This window comes from Suncus etruscus, chromosome 6 (genome assembly GCF_024139225.1).
Source record: "Suncus etruscus isolate mSunEtr1 chromosome 6, mSunEtr1.pri.cur, whole genome shotgun sequence".
NCBI classification, from domain to species: Eukaryota; Metazoa; Chordata; class Mammalia; order Eulipotyphla; family Soricidae; genus Suncus; species Suncus etruscus.
In genome coordinates this window covers 98920433-98939649 of record NC_064853.1, presented here as the reverse complement: position 1 = coordinate 98939649, position 19217 = coordinate 98920433, and the positions used below count along the sequence as shown (strand labels likewise).

General features: G+C 36.7%; 1 protein-coding gene across 2 annotated transcripts in view; it reads left to right on the top strand.

Annotated features, from left to right (window-relative positions):
• The window catches only part of ARMC8 (armadillo repeat containing 8), a 107518-nt gene that overhangs the window by 58243 nt on the left and 30058 nt on the right, over window positions 1-19217 (top strand). For both annotated transcript variants that reach the window (XM_049775962.1, XM_049775961.1), the window contains exons 10-12: window positions 691-751; window positions 3167-3367; window positions 6326-6421. In XM_049775962.1, coding sequence (XP_049631919.1) covers window positions 691-751; window positions 3167-3367; window positions 6326-6421 — 358 coding nt within the window. The remainder of the gene's footprint in view (window positions 1-690; window positions 752-3166; window positions 3368-6325; window positions 6422-19217) is intronic.

The following is a 19217-nucleotide window of genomic DNA, read 5'->3' as shown; positions in this document are numbered from 1 at the left end:
GAACAGCTACAAATAATTCAACCATTAAAATATAAGTAAAAATTTTTACTCTTTTATTTTGGCTTTCTGTAAAAAGCCAGAATATGGATGTTGATGTTCTCTTCCCAGCTTGGTCAAGGAATCTAATTCAGAAAGGAAATTCAGTACATTTCTAAAATGCATAATATTCAGTAACTGCTTAAGGAGTACAAATCTTATTCTTACTCAGAGCCAAAATTAATTGTGAAGGCAATTTGTTATTCAGTGGAATAAAATCTACTAGGAGAATAAGGTTGAGCCTTTGATTGATTCTCGGTGTCTCTGGCATTAACACAGTTTGTTTTAAATCTGTAAACTTTACAATTTAGATACTGGAATCAGTTTATTGCTATTGGGGTTGGGTATCAACATAACCTACTTAAAGCTTAAACTTACTCTACTTTATTAATGTTTATATTTTTTGTGTATTTTTCTTTTTTATTGAGGAAAGTCTCAAACAGAAAAAAGAAGTGGCATATTGTCCTATGTTTGTTTATTTTTTTAATATTAAGTCAATAAAATCTCAGATATAAGATAATCAGAACCTTCTTCCCTCTAGATAAATGAAAGTTCTGGTTTTCTCTCCCCTAACCCCCATCATAAAAACAAGTAATTTTTCTTTTGAAGATGTAAAACACCAGGAAATATTTTCTTTCTCTCATCTTATTCCAGTTTAACTTACATGTGCAGAGCTGGAGCTATCCGGACAGATGACAACTGTATTGTATTAAAGGTAAGCAAATTGATTTTCTCAAACTGTGAAAGTTATCTAGTCATGTAAGAACAGGATATAAATACTGGAATACCAGTGTCTGTCACACATTTATGACTGTTAAATGTCTATATAGTACAATAAGTCACCATGCTTTTTTTTAAAGCATGGGCTGCCTTCTAGCTTTAAAAATTTGCTTTTAGTGTGTTTTAAAAGCCACTATGAATTCTTTTCTTATGGCTTTTTCAGGTTTATGATTATTAGGAATGGTAAAAGAATTAGAAACATGGCCTGCTGGTGATCAGGTATTACTCAGGGATTCCTGACTCTGCACTCAGGAATTAATTTTAGAGGTACTCAAGGAACCATATGGGATTCTGGGAGTTGAACCTCAGTTGACCTTGTGTAAGGCACACACCCACCATACTTGCTGTACTATTGCTCTAGCCCCTGAAAGGAAATTCTAATTTTTGATTAATAGGTTTGTAAGAGATTTTATAGGTAGGCAGTTTATTCATTCTACAGATAAATACTTATGTCAGGGGCCAGCGAGGTGGCGCTAGAGATAAGGTGTCTGCCTTGCAAGCGCTAGCCAAGGAAGGACCGCAGTTCGATCCCCCCGGCATCCCATATGGTACCCCCAAGCCAGGGGCAATTTCTGGGTGCTTAGCCAGGAGTAACCCCTGAGCATCAAACGGGTGTGGCCCCCAAAAAAAGAATACTTATGTCATTCTGATGGTAGATAATAAATAGACAGAAGTTAGTAATAATTGGGAAAATGAAAGGAAACTATGAGTAAATAATACATGGTCAGCATCATTTTGATATACCATATGCAACTGAAAAAAACCCACTAAGTGAAAAGGATTCTAACACTCCACCGCAAACTGATTTTCCACCGCAAAATGTAACCCTGGGCATATCCCTCATTATGGTGGTCAGAAGCCTAATTAGGAAAATGGAGGCAATAATTCCTGCTCATATAATAATAACAGTATATTTCAAAGAAAAGGCGATTCAAAGGAAAATAATAACAGAGCTTTCTTTTTGGAAACCTGGAGTTGTCTTAAAAAGCCTAAACTATCCTAACAGGAAACCAGTAATGGACTATAGAGTGCTAAAATCTGTGGTAAAGATAAGCCAGGATGGAGCCAGCAGTAGTATAGCAAGCAGGGTGCTTACCTTGCATGCGTACACCCAGGTTTGATCCTCGCACCCCATATGGTTTCCAGAGTCCTGTCAGGAGTGATCCCCTAAGTGCAGAGCAAGGCAAGGAGAAAGCCTTGATCAGCACTGGGTATGGCCCCCTCAAAAACACAAAAACAAAAACAAGCAAAAAACAGAAAATAAATCAGGAACTGAGAAATAAAAACAAAGTATATTTAACTTTGGTCATTTCCTTATCATTTTTCTTTCTATGCAGATTTTCTATAATGTTTTACTTCCACATTATTCTTTAAAGTAGATTCATCATCACCTTCAAACAGTAAATATAGGAGCTATTTTTATTGGAAACTTGATATAGATATATATCTAATTACAAGATTAACTAATTACAAGATTTTTTTGAGGAATTCAAAAATAAATATAGGTGCTGTAAATGGTATCAGTCATGAATTTGAGGGATTTCTTTAGAAATCATAGGAAGTGGGGCCAGAGAGATAGCACAGTGGTAGGGTGTTTGCCTCGAAAGCGGCCAACCCAGGACCAACAGTGACTCAAATCCCAGCATCCCGTATGGTCCCCCCATGCTTGCTATTTCTGAGCAGAGAGCCAGGAGTAAACCCCCCTCCCCAGTACCTCCGGGTGTGGCTCCTAAAACAAAATAAAAAAAGAAATGCTAGGAATTGTGATTGATGCACATCATTTGCATTTCAGGAGACTAGGGGAATCTGAGTAAATGTAAGGTCACTGAATAGTTTTGTTGTTTTGGGGCCACACCTGGATTGTTGTCAGGGGTGACTCTTGGCTTTGTATAGTGCTGGGATCATATGGAATGCTAGGGATTTTGAACCCAGGTTGGCTGCTTGCAGGGCAAGTTCCTCACTTAATGTTTTATCTCTTTGACCCTACCCCATATATATTATTCACTAAGGAAGGAAAAACTGGGTCTCTTTTAGTAAAGTAAATACATGCATGGGTCAGAAGTATTAGATATGATTCATTAGGAATTCTTAAATATCTTTTACAAAGGTGTACAATAAATCTTCAGTCTTATTGACATAAGATTGAAGTAGAATGTGCTTTATTGGTAAGATTATTAGTCCTCGGTTTTGTTTTTACATGAAAAATGTCTTTTTTATTATCTGAAAATCTTTTTTGAAACAGTGATCAGAAATACTTTCCCAATAAAAACCTTTGAGTTGATTTAGTCACTGTTCTCTCTCAAGCATTTCCCCTTAACAAAACCAAATCACTATTTTGTCTGCCTTCCAGACACTGCCTTGTTTGGTTCGAATGTGCAGTAAGGAGAGGTTACTCGAAGAGAGAGTTGAAGGAGCAGAGACACTTGCCTATCTGATCGAACCAGACGTTGAACTGCAGAGAATCGCCAGCATCACTGACCACCTCATTGCCATGCTTGCCGATTATTTCAAGTACCCCAGCTCAGTGAGTGCCATCACTGACATTAAAAGGGTATGTTCTCTTCCTTTTCAGAAGATCTCAAGAGGGACCTTTAGAAAGGCTTTTTTTGGGCCCGGAGAGATAGCACAGTGGTGTTTGCCTTGCAAGCAGCCGATCCAGGACCAAAGGTGGTTGGTTCGAATCCCGGTGTCCCATATTTCCCCCGTGCCTGCCAACTGTTCACTACTCTGAACCTATGAAACAAACCCTTTTAAATAAAATCAGCTTGTATCTTTGGTAGCGTGAGTTGGGGGGGGAGGGGGTTTTGGGTCACACCCGGCAGTGCTCGGGTTACTCCTGGCTCTGCGCTCAGAAATCACCCCTGGCAGGCATGGGGGACCATATGGGATGCTGGAATTTGAACCACCGTCCTTCTGCATGTAAGGCAAACGCCCTACCTCCATGCTATCTCTCCAGACTCAGCATAAATTTTTTTTTATGGATACAAAAAATTGGGGGTTGAGTGAAGCTATAGCACAGCAGATAGGGCGTGTGTGTGTGTGTTTGTGTGTGTGTGTGTGTATGTGTGTGTGTGTGTGTGTGTGTGTGTGTGTGTGTGTGTGTGTGGTTGACCTGGGTTCAGTCACCCATATGGACTCCAAAGCCTGCCTGCCAGGAGTAATTTCTGAATGCAGAGCCAGGAGTCACCCTGAGTACCTCAGGGTATGGCTTCAAAACAAAATTGTTTGACTTTTTTGATCCATTTTTTTTTTATTCTCCTGTAGGCACTTGTCATTTTGGCAGCTCTTTTTCTTGGGGGGGGGGGGGTCACACCCAGCAATGCTCATGGGTTCTCCTGGCTCTCTGGTCAGAAATCGTTCCTGGCAGGCTCCGGGGACCATATGGGAAGCTGGGATTTGAACCACCATCCTTCTGCATGCAAGGCAAATAAATGTCTTACCTCCATGCTATCTCTCCGGCCCCACAAGGTAGCTCTTGACCCACCCCGAACTTCCCTCTTTCTGGCACTGAGTGTTTAATGAGTACACTGTGTTTCATGAATTTTGTCAGAATTTTTTTTACTAAATAGATTATCAAAAAAGAAGAAAATTGCATCCATAATTAAATTGAATCCATTGAGATCCTGTACTGGGTATTATTAACATTATGTCTGACATCATCAATGTCCTAGAATCAAAAGCTGCTCTATCTGCATTTTTATATAAAGGGTAATTTTGGGGAAGGGGGCTCTTTTGCCCCATCTAGCAGTATTCAGGTCTTACTCTTGGTTCTGCATTGATGATCACTCCTGGTAGGGCTCAGGGGAATGTATGGGGTGCCAGGACTTGAACCCAGTTTGCAGGGTGCAAGACAAGTGCCTTAACTGCTTTACTATTGCTCTGGTCCATGATGGTAATCTTTTCTTCCGGATTACTGAGTAGTTATGTTTTGCTTCCCACAACTCACCTCTGTCATTGCATTTTCTTCTAACTTCTGTCATTTTCCTCTTGGTTTTAGTTTCATACTCTGCTTTGCTCTGACTTAGTAAGAGCTAAACACAGTTTAGGTCTAGATAATGATCCATCAGAAGGACAAAATTGTGCTTTTTCTCAAAATCTATGTATTCCATAGAGTAGTTGGATAATCCTCTAGAATAGTTTAATGATCTACTTTTTTACATCTCATAATGTTCTGATTGATTTCTTGAAGCCTAAGACATAAGTATTCTGTTAGATTTAATTTAAGGAAGTATGGTAGAGAGAATGTTGCCTCTTTTTTTGTTTGTTTTTGTTTTGGGGCCACATTGGGCAATGCCCAGGAGTTACTCCTGACTCTATGCTCAGGAATTACTCCTGGCAGGTTCCGGAGTATAAAATGCCCAGGATCTAACCTGGATTTGCTGTGTGCAAGGCAAGTACCCTACCTATTGTGCAGTCTCTTTGTTCCTAAGAATGTTGTCTTTTGGGACTGAAGCAATAGTACAGCAGGGAGAGCATTTACTTTGCATGTAAATACCTTGCTGACCTAGGTTCAGTTCCCTGTATCCTATGTTATCCACCAAGTACCACCATGAATACTGATATACCTTGCATACTACTGACACTGTCCTGAGAACATGATTATGTTTTATTTCATGCTCATTTGGTAATAAATTGGTTCTGTGGAAGAATTGATAGCCTAGGAAGCCAGTTATGCATTTGGAAAAGTAGTATTGTTTCATACTAGCAAATATTTTAATAATATTACCCAAAAATATTAAAACTCTGAACATAATTTTGAATAAATTTAAAAGAGTCTCGGTCAGGTCATCATGCTGTATTGTATTGTTTATTGGAGATTTTCACAAAGGTTTCTCATTTTTCAAAGCTTTTTAAATGCTAAAATTTAACTAGCACTATATGTTTGTGAAAACCTAAAGATATTGTTGCAGGTTATACTCATGTTGTTAGCTATATTCTGGACTAAAAAGTCAGAGTGCCTCTTTTTTTGTTTTAATAAACACATTTCAGATAGCTGGGACTAGCATCAGATCTACTAATGGTATCATCTAGGACTCTGAATTTTTAGGACTAGAGGTTCACAAAGAATTTTATGTACTAGTATCAAGTGTGCTCACCTACAGACAAAGTAGGCTGCAAGCATTTTAGTTCTTGTTTAAAAAAATAGCAAGATCTCAGGGCCAGATAGATAGCACAGTAGGGTGTTTGCCTTGCATGCAGCTGACAGACAGTGGTTCAAATCCCAGCATCCCATATGGTCCCCCGAGCCTGGTAGGAGCGATTTCTGAGCAAAGAGCCCGGAGTAACTCCTGAACACCGTTTTTGGGTGAAACCCCAAAACAACAACAACAACACAAAGAAAAACCCAGCAAGGTCTTAGTTATATGTGAGCAAACCCCCCCCCCCCAGACATTTGGTGATTGTGCTGCTATGTTAATCATTATTAGACATTCTTCTGCATTACCAGTTAGTTATGCTGAAAGTTTCATTTATGGAGTGAGTTGAAATACGTCTTTCTTTCCTCCCCTAGCTTGATCATGACTTAAAACATGCTCATGAACTACGCCAGGCTGCATTCAAGCTCTATGCCTCCCTCGGAGCAAATGATGAAGACATCCGGAAGAAGGTGAGTCTGGGAGAGGGGCGCCCCCCAGTCCTGACAGCCAGCAGGCAGGGAGTCGCGTCATCCTGAAAGTCGTGGTGAAGAGCACTAACAATGACTGCTTGAATATAATAAAGCAGACTGACTAAAGGCGTAATTGAAGAATGAATGGGACCCGGATTTGGGGGCTTACTCGTTTGTCTTTAGAACATAGAATGGCATGACCGTGCTGGAATGACAAATTACTGGCGTGCTTTTTTTTGTGTCATTAATATGAATTATTATGTTGCACTTTTTTGCATGTTTTCTGATAAAAATCACTTATAGCACTGTGAAGATTTAGATACCTTGAAAGAAATACCACTAGAATGTAAATGTTATTTATGGAAATTTCTTCCAATGCCGTTGAGAAACTCAAATCTCTATTGTATATTGTTCTTGGATATGTGGCTTAGTTATGTTTTAATTTTTTATTATTATTTTTTTGCTACTGTGCAAGTTTGATGTGAATAAAATCTTTGTGGAATAATGATTTTATGTTTAGTGAGTGGTCATCTGAATTTTTCAGCTCCCAATAAATGAGTTGCTGCTATTACTCCAGCCTAGTATAAGTTTGAATTCATGTTCTTTATGCCACTGGGAGAGTAAATAAAGTGGTAAGTTTTGAAAACAAAAACAAAAACTCCCTTCACAAATCAAGAGGCTAAAACTTATCCAAAAAAAAAAAAAATAAAATAAGTATTACATAAGGTTTTTAGGAATGTCAATAAATGATTCTGCATATTTTGTCTTGATAAACCATAGCAGAAAGCTCCTATTAGGCATTCTTAGCTGAACCATTTACCAAACTATAGGTTTATTAAGTAAGTAGAAAAAGAATCATTCTTGGAGAAAAACGAATGACAGTAAGAATATATATGTGAGTAGCTTTTGTTTAAAAACACAACTACTCGAATGTTTTTCATATATCTCAGGTTAGTCCAGTTCAAAGATGTCTTTGACTTAGAGGGATTTTAGTCAATGCACATGATGATCCTTTTTGATATCTCACAAGTTGTTTTTTTACCTGTTGACTCAGGCAAACATGCTAATTATATGTACTTTCTATGTCCGAACATGATTTTGGATGTTGGCGATCATAAGTACATGATATGTTACAAGGAAAGATTTATGGCTACTCATAGATTTGTTTTTTTAAGTCATAATGACTGGATAACCTAAAAACATAATGATTCAAGTCTGGAGAGATTGTACAGGGCATAAGATATTTGCCTTGCATGTATTGACTCCAGTTCAATCTCAGGCATCATGTAAGGTTACCCAAGCACATCAGGCGTGACCCCTGAGCACAGAGCTGGCAGTATCCCATGAGCATCTCTGACTGTGGTCCAACCTCTTCCCCCAAATAAAAATGAAACAATTATTTATTGAGGGGTATTTGAGCTTATTGGAAAGAAAGCTTGTTGGAAAAAAGAGTATTCTAGCTGTTCACTTAGGTCAAGAAGGTCATGCCCTAGGCAGGAAGGGAGATAGGTGGGTTATAACAGGGTTAAATAGACTGTCCGTTTGTAATTCTTTGTGCTTTTTTGTTAATAAATGATTGTTTTGAAATAATGATTAAATTTGTGATACCATGTTCTAGAAATACTTGAAACAGAACAGTCTGGTGATAAGTAGTCTACTAAAATTTGTATTTATAATGTGTGTAATTTTTTGGTAAGGGTAAATCCTGATTATTTCTGTAGAAAGATGACAAATAAAGAATAACTTATAACTATTATTTATAGTTTTTTGTGTGGGGAAGTAAAGATGCTGTGATATTTTCTGTAATGGTATTTTTAGGAAAATATTTAATTTGGGGAAATTCAGTGTTTGAATAATTTACAGTACATAGCAACTATTGGAAGAGAAAAAATGTAAAATGGAAAATATAAAGTAATTTTGTGATAAACTGCATGAAAACAGTTCTTAGGTGTGGTAAATGCTTATATTTGGTGTATAAAAATGATAAATGATAAACATTTCTTTGAATGAATTTCTTTTCATTTTACTTGTACCTGGGTAGATTTTTTTAAAATTTGCTTTCTCCATTCACTATTTTCTTTTACATTTATGCCTTATGAATTTAGATTGTATTCCATTTTTTGTAGATTCTTGAATTATACATTTATTCTACATTTTAAAACAACATTCATGTTTACTAAAATAAATTTTCAGTTTGATGAGTGCAGCTTCTTAAGGAATTTAAAGAACTGTAGGTACACCTTTCCACCCCCCTACCCCCCCAAAAAAAGCAAGTGGAACAAAAGGTTTTTGTTTGTTTCAGTAAAATATAAAGTGTTCAGCTGATGTCTATTTTTAATTGAAAATGGGAATACAGTTCAGGCAGTTCACTGCCTCTGTTTTGGCTATAAAGGAAAGGGGGCAGAATGAAGAAGAATTAACATAAATTGAGAGGTAGAGACAATGAGAGGTATAATATACAGTAATAAAAAAGACAGACCTTCTCCTTTCATAGTATTTTGCTTCCACTCTTACTGTTTCTAAGGACTTCTAAAGACCAGCTTTAGAAGATAACATTTTTTGATACCTTCTTTTGGGGTCAAATAAAATTAAGCTGAAGACTATGGCATATAGGCCAGAAATTTATCACTCCGTTGGCATATTTCCATTTAAGGAAACCAACTGTGTAACAGCCTCACAAACCCAATAGACACTCAATAATAGATATTCGTTGAATCAGAGACCTAAAAAAGCAGAAATCATATACAAAGCGACACCTCTAAAATGCTTGAATCTTTCTGTATCCTTCTGTGCAAAGCAAAGTTGGTTTCCTAATTCCTAGCTTGGTGACATATTCAGACACCTCTGCTGTGGCAATGGGTAAGACTGAAGAAGGGTGGAAAGCATTGGAAAACATTATCGTTGACTGTGACATGGAGAGGGAGAAGCACAAGAAAAGATGAAATACCAAAAAACTTGACCAGAGTTGTAGCCTATCCGTTGTAAAATAAAAAGCATTCAAGAATTTTGGTAGGAAAAGCAAAGGGAAAGGCAGGAATTAGGGGTCTAGAGTGCCTGAGTGATAACTGAGTTGAGAGCTTTGTCAGGTAAAAATTAGCTGTGATTTCTGCCATAAGGATGGGTGACTTCCTATGATAGCCTTTACCAGATACTGATGCATCAGTTAATTAATAGACAATAAGAAGGAAAGACAGCATCAGGCAAATATTAAACATTGCTTTGAGGGCCCGGAGAGATAGCACAGCGGTGTTTGCCTTGCAAGCAGCCGATCCAGGACCAAAGGTGTTTGGTTCGAATCCCGGTGTCCCATATGGTCCCCCGTGCCTGCCAGGAGCTATTTCTGAGCAGACAGCCAGGAGTAACCCCTGAGCACTGCCGGGTGTGGCCCAAAAACCAAAAAAAAAAAAAAAAAAAAAAAAAAAAAAAAAAAAAAACATTGCTTTGAGTTTGAACATCCTCAGTCAAAAACTCAGTCAACAGTCATATAGAGCCAGAGATGGTAAAGATTTCCATAATTATAAAGCCCTTTATAGCAAAGAATTGCTCTTATAAAGAACCACCACTTTATGGGTACTTATTGATTATCAATTAAATAAAAAAATTTTAAAGGGTTTCCCTATTTGCAAGGAACTCTTATAAATTATCAAGAAAATGAGTTAAGTATAAGTTGAGGAGTGAATATTCATTAAAATTCAATGAAATTAATATATTTAACAGGGTACTATATTTAACTTATAAAAGTAAACCACTACAAATGTTAAATGTAGCATTCACTGTATACATTTATGTAAAGGAGCATTTGCTCCTTTGAGGTAGCAGAATCATGAATTCTTTCAGAAAGCATTCCTCTTGCATTTTGAGGACTTATTTCAGTTGGAGATCTCTTTCTGGAGAACTAGAATGTAAGCTCCATGAGGGCAGGCGTTGGCTTCAGTTTTGTTCATGACTATATTTTACTATCTGCACCACTGCAGGTATGCAGTGGCAATAAATATTTAAAAATGAATGAGCAACTGGACAAATGAGTATACTGTAAAATTGCATTGTAAAACATGTTTAAATTATACATGGACCTACATTTATAAGAGTTTCCATGCCCTCATTAGAAAATTTTAAAATGAGAAAATTTAAACTATGGAAAAAGTGTGAGACTTCCCTATACTTAGCATGAAGTGTGGAAAAGGTCCATTATTCAGGAGGCAGGTAATCCCAGGTAGAGGTCAACAAGAACATTTTCATGGTATGGCAATTGATTCATTTTGAAATAATTTAAAATTTTCTAATTTGCATATTGTAGAATTTTCTTTCCTTTCTGTGGTTTTAAAAATGTGGTGCATTCATAAGTGTGAGTTTGGATCTATTTTTTTAAGGATCAGAACATGATTAATAGAAATTAACTTCAATCTGACAAAATAAACTGTTCCACAAAGAGATAGACACTGCATAAGATTATAAAATAAAGGCAGGGGAGGGGAAACTATTATGAAATAATCTTCCCAATTAATGTTTGATTCTCAGTGAATTCTACATAGAGTAGCTGAATTGCCTGTATACCGTGCAACTATTGTTCAGTAGGTGGAGGGGGGAAATTAGTAGTATCAGATCCTAGCTTAAAACTCAAGATTTACTGTGAATAGTAGGTGTTATCTTAGGCAAAATTAATCTGTAAATTTGGAGAGACAAGCATATCAGTTATGATTTCACTTTGGTATATCCAAAAGATCCATTAAAATATTTTAAGCCATAAAACCCTCAAAATTAAAAGTTTATTTGTAACAAAATCTCAGCAAATCTGGAAAAAGTTAAGAAATGGACAGAGTTTGTTGGACTCAGTTATTTGGAAATAAGTAAAATAGATTTGATAGTGTAAATGGAACTATCATTCAATCTGTTTGGAAGCTAATAGTTTAATAGTGTTTTTTATTTTGTTTTGGAGCCACACCTAGCAGTGCTTATGGATTATTCTTGGCTCTGTGCTCAAGAAAGACTTCTGGGGACTGGGCACATTGGGTAGGATGTTTGCCTTGCACATGGCTGATCTGGGTTTGATCCCTGGCATTCCATATGGTCCCTAGAGCCTTCCAGGAATGATTTCTGAAAGCAGAGCCAGAAGTAACGCCTGAGTGCCACAGGGTATGGCCCCAAAACAAAAAAGAATGACTTCTGGTGGGACTCATGGAGTACCAGAGATTAACTGGGTTGACTGCATTGAAAGCAAGCAAACACCTTATTTGCTGTACTATCTTTTCCTATTTTTGTCATTTAAAATGTTTTGTAAATGTTTTTTATCCTCACAAATTTTGAAAACTTGAGATCTTAAATTCTGTTTCTTTTGGTAAATCAATTACAGTGGCTTTAGATCTCATATGTAAGGAACATAGCCAAGGGTGAGACCCTTTGTTGAGGGTTTGTTGGGGGCCACATCCCATTGTACTCAAGGGTTACTTCTGGCTCTCTGCTCAGAAATCAGTTCTGGCAGGTTCTGGACACCATCTGGGATTACAGGGGGTTGAACCTGGTTTGACCTTATGCAATACAAATACTCTACCAATTGTACTATTGTTCCAACCCCTAAGACCAATTTTTAAAACCTAAACTTTTTTTTTTTGAAAAGTAAATGCAGATAAAAATAAAAGGTAGTTTTTAGTGTGAATTTGTCTTCTATCCCCACTTTTTTAGCAAAGAAGAAAATTATAACTCCAGGTCACTAGGACAATGAGATATAAGGTATACATATATTGGGCATGTATGTCATTATAGTTGTTCAAGATATGGATCAATTAGAATATCTTAATAAGACTTAAAATAAATACATTATATATCCAGCAGCAGGATATTTATACTTCATATATTTGGACTTTTTATATAAGATATTGTACTCATATTCAAGATTTAATATGCTGATTTTCAAAACAATGTTTCTAATTTTCCATATGACATAAAATAGAATTTTTGTCTTATACTTACAGAATATAAAATATAAGGCTATTATTGATTACAATCATAGAGATAGAGTTGTTGAGAAAAAGGCAGCTGGTCTAACTTTTGTTATCTAAGTTCATGATTGTCTTAGGAGTCATTTTTTTTTTAAAGAGTAGTAGTTTATATAACATCTTATTTCAAATTCATTATGTTCAGACTTGAACAAATGTACATTCTTATCTATTTTTAATTTACACACATGTAAAGCATCTTTGTGAATTTAGATCCATTTTTCACTTTTTTGCTTTTGAAAAAGTGTGCATTTCACTTTGGAAATTTTCACCCTGTGCTATACCTTTATTTATTTTTTAGTAGTTGGTCTGTAGAACAGTGTAGTATAACATGAATATATATATTTTAAGTACTTTGTGAAGTTATTAATTCTTAGTGAATATTTAGAAGATATAGTGTTTACAATTCTATATTGTATCTGCCAGGGAATTAGCTAGATGCGGAACTATTTCTAAGCCTTGTTGAAATAATATTTCAATGCTTGAAAGGTCTGTAATGGACTTTAATAGTCTTTAGGACTTGACTGCTACTGAGTAAGAACAAATTCCTTGAAAATTATGAATTACATGACTTAATCTATAGTTCAATAAATTAATCTACAGATAATTTTTAAATGAACTGCAGCCTTCATTCACGATGGTAAGTATTTTTAAAGAGCTAATCAAGATAGGGCCGTGTTCTGTCATTTGCCTACAGTGTTGAGATCCTTGACCTTCCACATTGAAAGAAGCAAAGTTGGGGAGTACTAATGCTCTGTACATGGTAGAGGTATTTGTGAAAACCAGGTAACAAGGTTTCAACTCAGTGTTTTGCAAAATGGAGATATAAAATTGAATAATATACTATTATTTGTGTTGTTACAGTTAAATAAACCATTGAGTGCATTATTTAAAGTACTGTGTATGGGTTAGTATTTTGTTAGTTTATGACCTAATGAAAGTAGATATCTTATGTACCAAGAAATGAATTAAAATATTATATTAAATCTGTAGAGCTAAGATTAGTAAGCTAGTTGGGTTTTGAGAACATTTTAGGACAATGTATTGGTTGACTGGGATAAGCTTAATTTATGATAAAAAAAATCATAGAAACGGGGTCAGAGAGACAGCATGGAGGTAAGGCATTTGCCTTGCGTGCAGAAGGACGGTGGTTTGAAACCCGGCATCCCATATGGTTCCCTGAGCCTGCCAGGAGCGATTTCTGAGATTAGAGCCAGGAGTAACCCCTGAACACTGCCGGGTGTGAGCCAAAATACCAAAAACAAACAACAAAAAAAATGTAGAACCTTTGCTTTACTATTTTCTACCAGAAAATGCCAAGAACTTAACACCCATATAGTAATTATGTGAATTAAAAGTGTACTTTGCAATTTAAGTGGTTGGGAATAAGAAAATGGGCATTGGTGGTGAGAAGGTTGCACTGATGAAGGGGGGGGGTGTTCTAATTATGACTGAAACTCAACTACAATCATGTTTGTAATTATGGTGCTTAAATAAAGATTTTATTTAAAAAAAAGAAATGATACCAATAAAAACTATTTTCTAAAATTTGAATAGTAAGTTAAATTCAAATTTGTGTTGCCTTTTTTTTTGGTTTTTCGGGCCACACCCATTTGATGCTCAGGGGTTACTCCTGGCTAAGCACTCAGAAATTGCCCCTGGCTTGGGGGGACCATATGGGACGCTGGGGGATCGAACCTCAGTCAGGATCTTTCCTTAGCTAGCGCTTGCGAGGCAGACACCTTACCTCTAGTGCCACCTTGCCGGCCCCCAAATTTGCATTCTTAAGAACTTTTTTCTCATTTATGGCAGCTTTATTGAGGTTTAATTAAATATCTATACAATTTTGTTGGAATAATACACCTTAACAGTGGATGAGCTGTTGATGACAAATTCATTTAGTTGCATGAAACCTAAAATATTTATTAGCTGATCCTTACCAGAAAAAGTTTGTTCTCCCTGTATTAATACTGTTATCACTAAATAGAAGCGATATAAGCCAGTGTGGTGAAAAGCTATACTTTCATTTGCCTCTTTATACTGGGTTATAGAAAGAAATGGGACCATTACGAAGTGAGGGGACAGAGAGATAAGCCAGTTGTCTGACTTTCCAGAAGAGCAGCATTATCAAATGTTGGCAGCATAACATTGCCAACAGGATACTTTCATGCTGGCTATTTCCTTTGCTGGAACATTTTGGACTTCTCACAAGTCTCAAACAAATTGGATAATAACTGGATTTTGGTTATGATAGAAAATGTTACTGGATTTTGTGTGTAGTTTAACAGAGATTCTTGAGTAAGATCTTTCACCATGCCAAAGAGTAAAAATGAAGATTCAGTTCACTTACTGAGCAAATATTTATTCATCTTTAGCACATGTATTAGAAGAGGAACATCAAAACACATATAATAGATGAAGAGATATTTTGTTTAAAAATGGAATTTTTTTTTTGGCCGGATGACCATACTTTATTGAAATAAAAATGATAGCACAGCAGATAGAGCTTTTGCCTTGTATGCAGCCAACCGGAGCTCCATCTCCATCTCCAGCATCCCATATTAAAAATGGAATTTAAACCAACTGCTGCCATTTATTTAGCAATTACTATATGCAGGGAACTGAGCAATCAACCTTAAACTTCACACAACCCTATGAGTTATGTTGCAGGTGAGGAAATAAGACACTCCAACCTAGTCATTGGTAGCTCCTCCTAATCATTTCCAGTTTCTCTGACTCAGTGCTTATGCTCTCAACCATCACATTACTTAGATAAAGTTCAGTACTAATACTAGGGCCCGATATTGATATATTTTGACCGGAAATTTCGTAAGACAATGTCTTATAGTCTGAATTGGTCATAGGGAAGTTCTGTAAATTGAGAAAAGTTTATCGTTGGTATTCACTAGTTACAGAGCATAATATTCAGAAAAATGTTTTTCTGTTATAGTTGTTGGCAGAAAGTAGGCAATGAGAGAATCTAATTTGATTATTTAGTTCTCGTATGTACAGGAATAAAGCAGACTGTTGTGTGCATTATAGGAGCTTAGAATGAAGATGAGATAATCCATTGATATATATAATTCAGGGCCTCATGTGAATAAAGTGTCCATTCACATTGGAAGCCAGTTTGCCATGATGATACACCCTCATACGATAAAGTTATGACTATAATCAAAATAGTTTATTAAAAGATTAAAGATGAGGGGCCGGAGAGATGGCATGGAGGTAGGGCGTTTGCCTTTCATGCAGAACGACGGCGGTTTGAATCCCGGCATTCCATGTGGTCCCCCGAGCCTGCCAGGAGCGATTTCTGAGCATAGAGCCAGGAGGAACCCCTGAGCACTGCTGGGTGTGACCCCCCCCCAAAAAAAAAAGATTAAAGATGAGGGGTCGGAGTGATGGTGCAGCTGTAGGGCATTTGCCTGACCCAGGACAGATCGCAGTTCGATGCCCTGGCATCCCATAGGGTCGCCAAGCCAGGAGCGATTTCTGAGTGCAGAGCCAGGAGTAACCCCTGAGCATCACTGGATGTGGTCCAAAATAAAATTAAAAGAAAGATAAAAGACGAGTTCAGAAAAGTCTGGTTCTTATGTTTAGTTGAAAGCTTTTTACCTTCTTCCAAAATACAGAACTAACACTGATACAGGATAGTGTTTCTTCTGTATCAGTTTAAAATAAATTTTTTCAGAGGTTGTTCCAAGGGATCTGGGGCCACTCCTGGCAATAGTCTCCCCAGGGACGTTGATACTAGGGCCCAACAGTGCAACGCCACTTGGTGCCTGCAATGCCAGGATCACCCCAGCAGTGAAAGATCTCCAGAGCCACACCTGATGATGCTTAGGGACTTCCAGACTTATTAAATACCCAGTGAGCTTGGGAATGTAAATGTGGTACCAGTGATCAAATGTGGATCAGCATGTACCTAACCACTGTACTTTCTTCCAGTCCTGAAAATGTTTTTCTAAGGGCACTGGACTGGATGATAAAGGAAGCATTCAAAGTTAATGCTCCTTATATTCAGCATGTTTTGAGTAGACAGCTTCCCAAAATACCAATTTTAATTTGAGGCAGCAGTTTGAAAATCTTGGGTCTTTTAATAGTTATTCCTTCATCAAGCTATAATATGCATTTAGAATATAAGCTTTATAAAAGAAGATCTGGCATATAATAATAGTAGACATTCGGATTATATTCACTGGGTAAGTTCTATGGGTATTGAAGTGCAGCCAGGTAATTCAACAGCTCAGACTGTTGTGTGCACATCGTGTTTATAGAGACACAGGATTGGACAAGATCATTGGATTCCAGAATTTCAAGATTTCCAGATTTGTTTTATCTCCCCATAGTGGGAAACAATAAGAAATGGAAGTGTAGCTCCTAGTTTTACCATCTGAATAGTAACAAGAATTTTAACTTTTGTATTAAAATTGTTTCTTTTTTAGCCTCTACTCTCCCCTTAAGCTAATGATTAAACTTTAAAAGTTTGTTGCTATGTAATGAGAAATGTTTCTAATAGCAGAAGTGTTCTCTATATTTAGACTTTGTATTTCTGAGTGAGTATTGGATTATAGGGGAAGGAGAGTTGAACCAAGAGAAAATTTTCTCCATTTCCCAAAATATAGAAAAGCTGAGAATTTGAGTGTTCCTCTAAACATAAAGAATAAATTGAAAGTTTTGCATAAAACTTTTCCAAGAAAACAGATATCATGGGGTAGGAAGTACAAAATACCTCTTAATGAGGCATAAGACCAAAAATGAAATCCAGAAGCTTGAGATTGGGCCCTCTGTAGGAACCCTGCCTTTTTCTCATTTACTCCTAAAGTGAAACTTCTATCCAGGCCTAAGTCAGGCCCACAAAGAAATTAGATGTTCAGTCTGCTTTGGTGTCGACCAGAGAGACCTTGCAGATCAGTTGTGCTGTTTCGTAGGCTGTGAAGAGCTTTTTTTTTCATGTTCTGCCTCCGAGGATGAAGTTAGAGAAACTGATACAAATGTCAGCAGTGAAAGCAATCAAGGGGTGAAAAATACTTTGTAAAATGTTTCCTTATTTCCTGCCATGTATGTGTTGATCAGTAACTGTTTCTAAAAGAAGTTGTGTATCTTTTAGTAAGACTAGCCAGTGGTAAAGATTGTATTTCAAAAGTGAGGAAAATGACAGAAAGGCTTGCACTGGAGCTGTGTCACATTGCATACAGCTGGCTCTGGCTAAGTTATTTGGCCTTTCTCATTGTGACCTGAGAACTGTTCATTGTAAATACCACCCTAGTATCTCAAGCTTAGAGAGCAAATCATATGATGATTGAAAAAGCCTGTAGAACTTAACATTTATTGTCTCTTCATTGTTTTGGGGGATTTTTTTGTTTGTTTATTTTGAATTCTCTTTCCTACTGACTTGAATTACTCTGGCCTCTGGTGTTTGTGCTCTCAACTCGACTGAACAGAGTAACTGGTTTTTTTGTTTGTTTGTTTGTTTTCTCTTGTTTTGATTTGTTTTTTATTTTTCTCAGGAGGCTTTGTGCATTGTATCTTCCCAACTTATTAGTTCAGTTCATTAGTGGCTTCTCACCTCAAGTGGACTTAGATGGAGTCAAATCAGATAACTTTCACAAGTTCTCTTTCCCAGTTTTCAAAGTTAGATACTTAGTTATTTTATTTATCTATAGTATTTATTTTAGTATTAACTTTGCTGCCACTTTGCTGTATTGGTTTATTGTTTCTAGGAGCTTTTCTGTGGGCTCTTTAGGGTTTTCAATGTGTGTGTGTATGTGTACATATATCTATATATGTATTTATTTATTTATATATTATTTATTATATATATTTATTTATTTATTTTAGTAAGCCCAATCTCACCCTTACGCACAGTGAAAGGGGTTAAACTCTGCCCCACTTTACTTAGAGAACCTGAAAGATTAGTCACTTAATCTTTCTGAACTGCAGAAGCCTTGCTGATCGACTAGAGAAATTAGAAGTATTTATATTTAAGACTTTTTCAGATTTTAGCATTACTCAAGTCAACAGCTGCAGATGAGTTTAGTTCTCTCCAGTATTTATGTCTGCTACCATTCAGAATTGGTTTCCCAATTATATCAGCTTTTGCCTGATTCAGGTAGTTGGGGATTTTGATTGGTTGTTTAGTTTTTGTCCCTTGAGCCAAAGGGAAATATAAAGCCTGCATGTGCAAGCATTTCCATGATAGACTTGACATGCTGTTCTTTTGTGAAGCATCCTGTGGAAAAATCAGCATGGTCATTTCAAAAATCTGGGAAATTTATTTGGTTTTAAGAGTGGATTCCCTCCCAGGCCCCTATTGATTCTACTAATTCCACCAGATAAGCTGGTGCTTTTTTCATTCTAGTATATGCCTTCTCTTTCCCAACCGTTTCCAATACCAGTCTCCACTAACATTAGACCTTGTGTGCCTAGCCTAGGGTTCATTTCTTTTCAAAAGGAGAAGGGAGATGAGGAACCAGCTGTTTAAAATGTCAACTAGTTGGGAAGATCCAAGTGTGCACGGCACCATTTATATTGATTTAGCCACTGTCATCCACATCTTGCAGGTTGTTTCCATTGTAGATGCTTTTTCTCAGGCCAGACCTACTCTTTCTTTCCAGAACCCTTGTGCTGTGCTGCTTTAACTATCCTTTCAGAATTTCATACCTTAACCTATATAACTTAGATGATTGCCTTTTCTTTTTTTAATTCTTCACTTATTCTTTTTTTTTATTAATATCTTTATTTAAACACCTTGATTACAAATATGATTGTAGTTGGGTTTCAGTCATGTAAAGAACACCCCC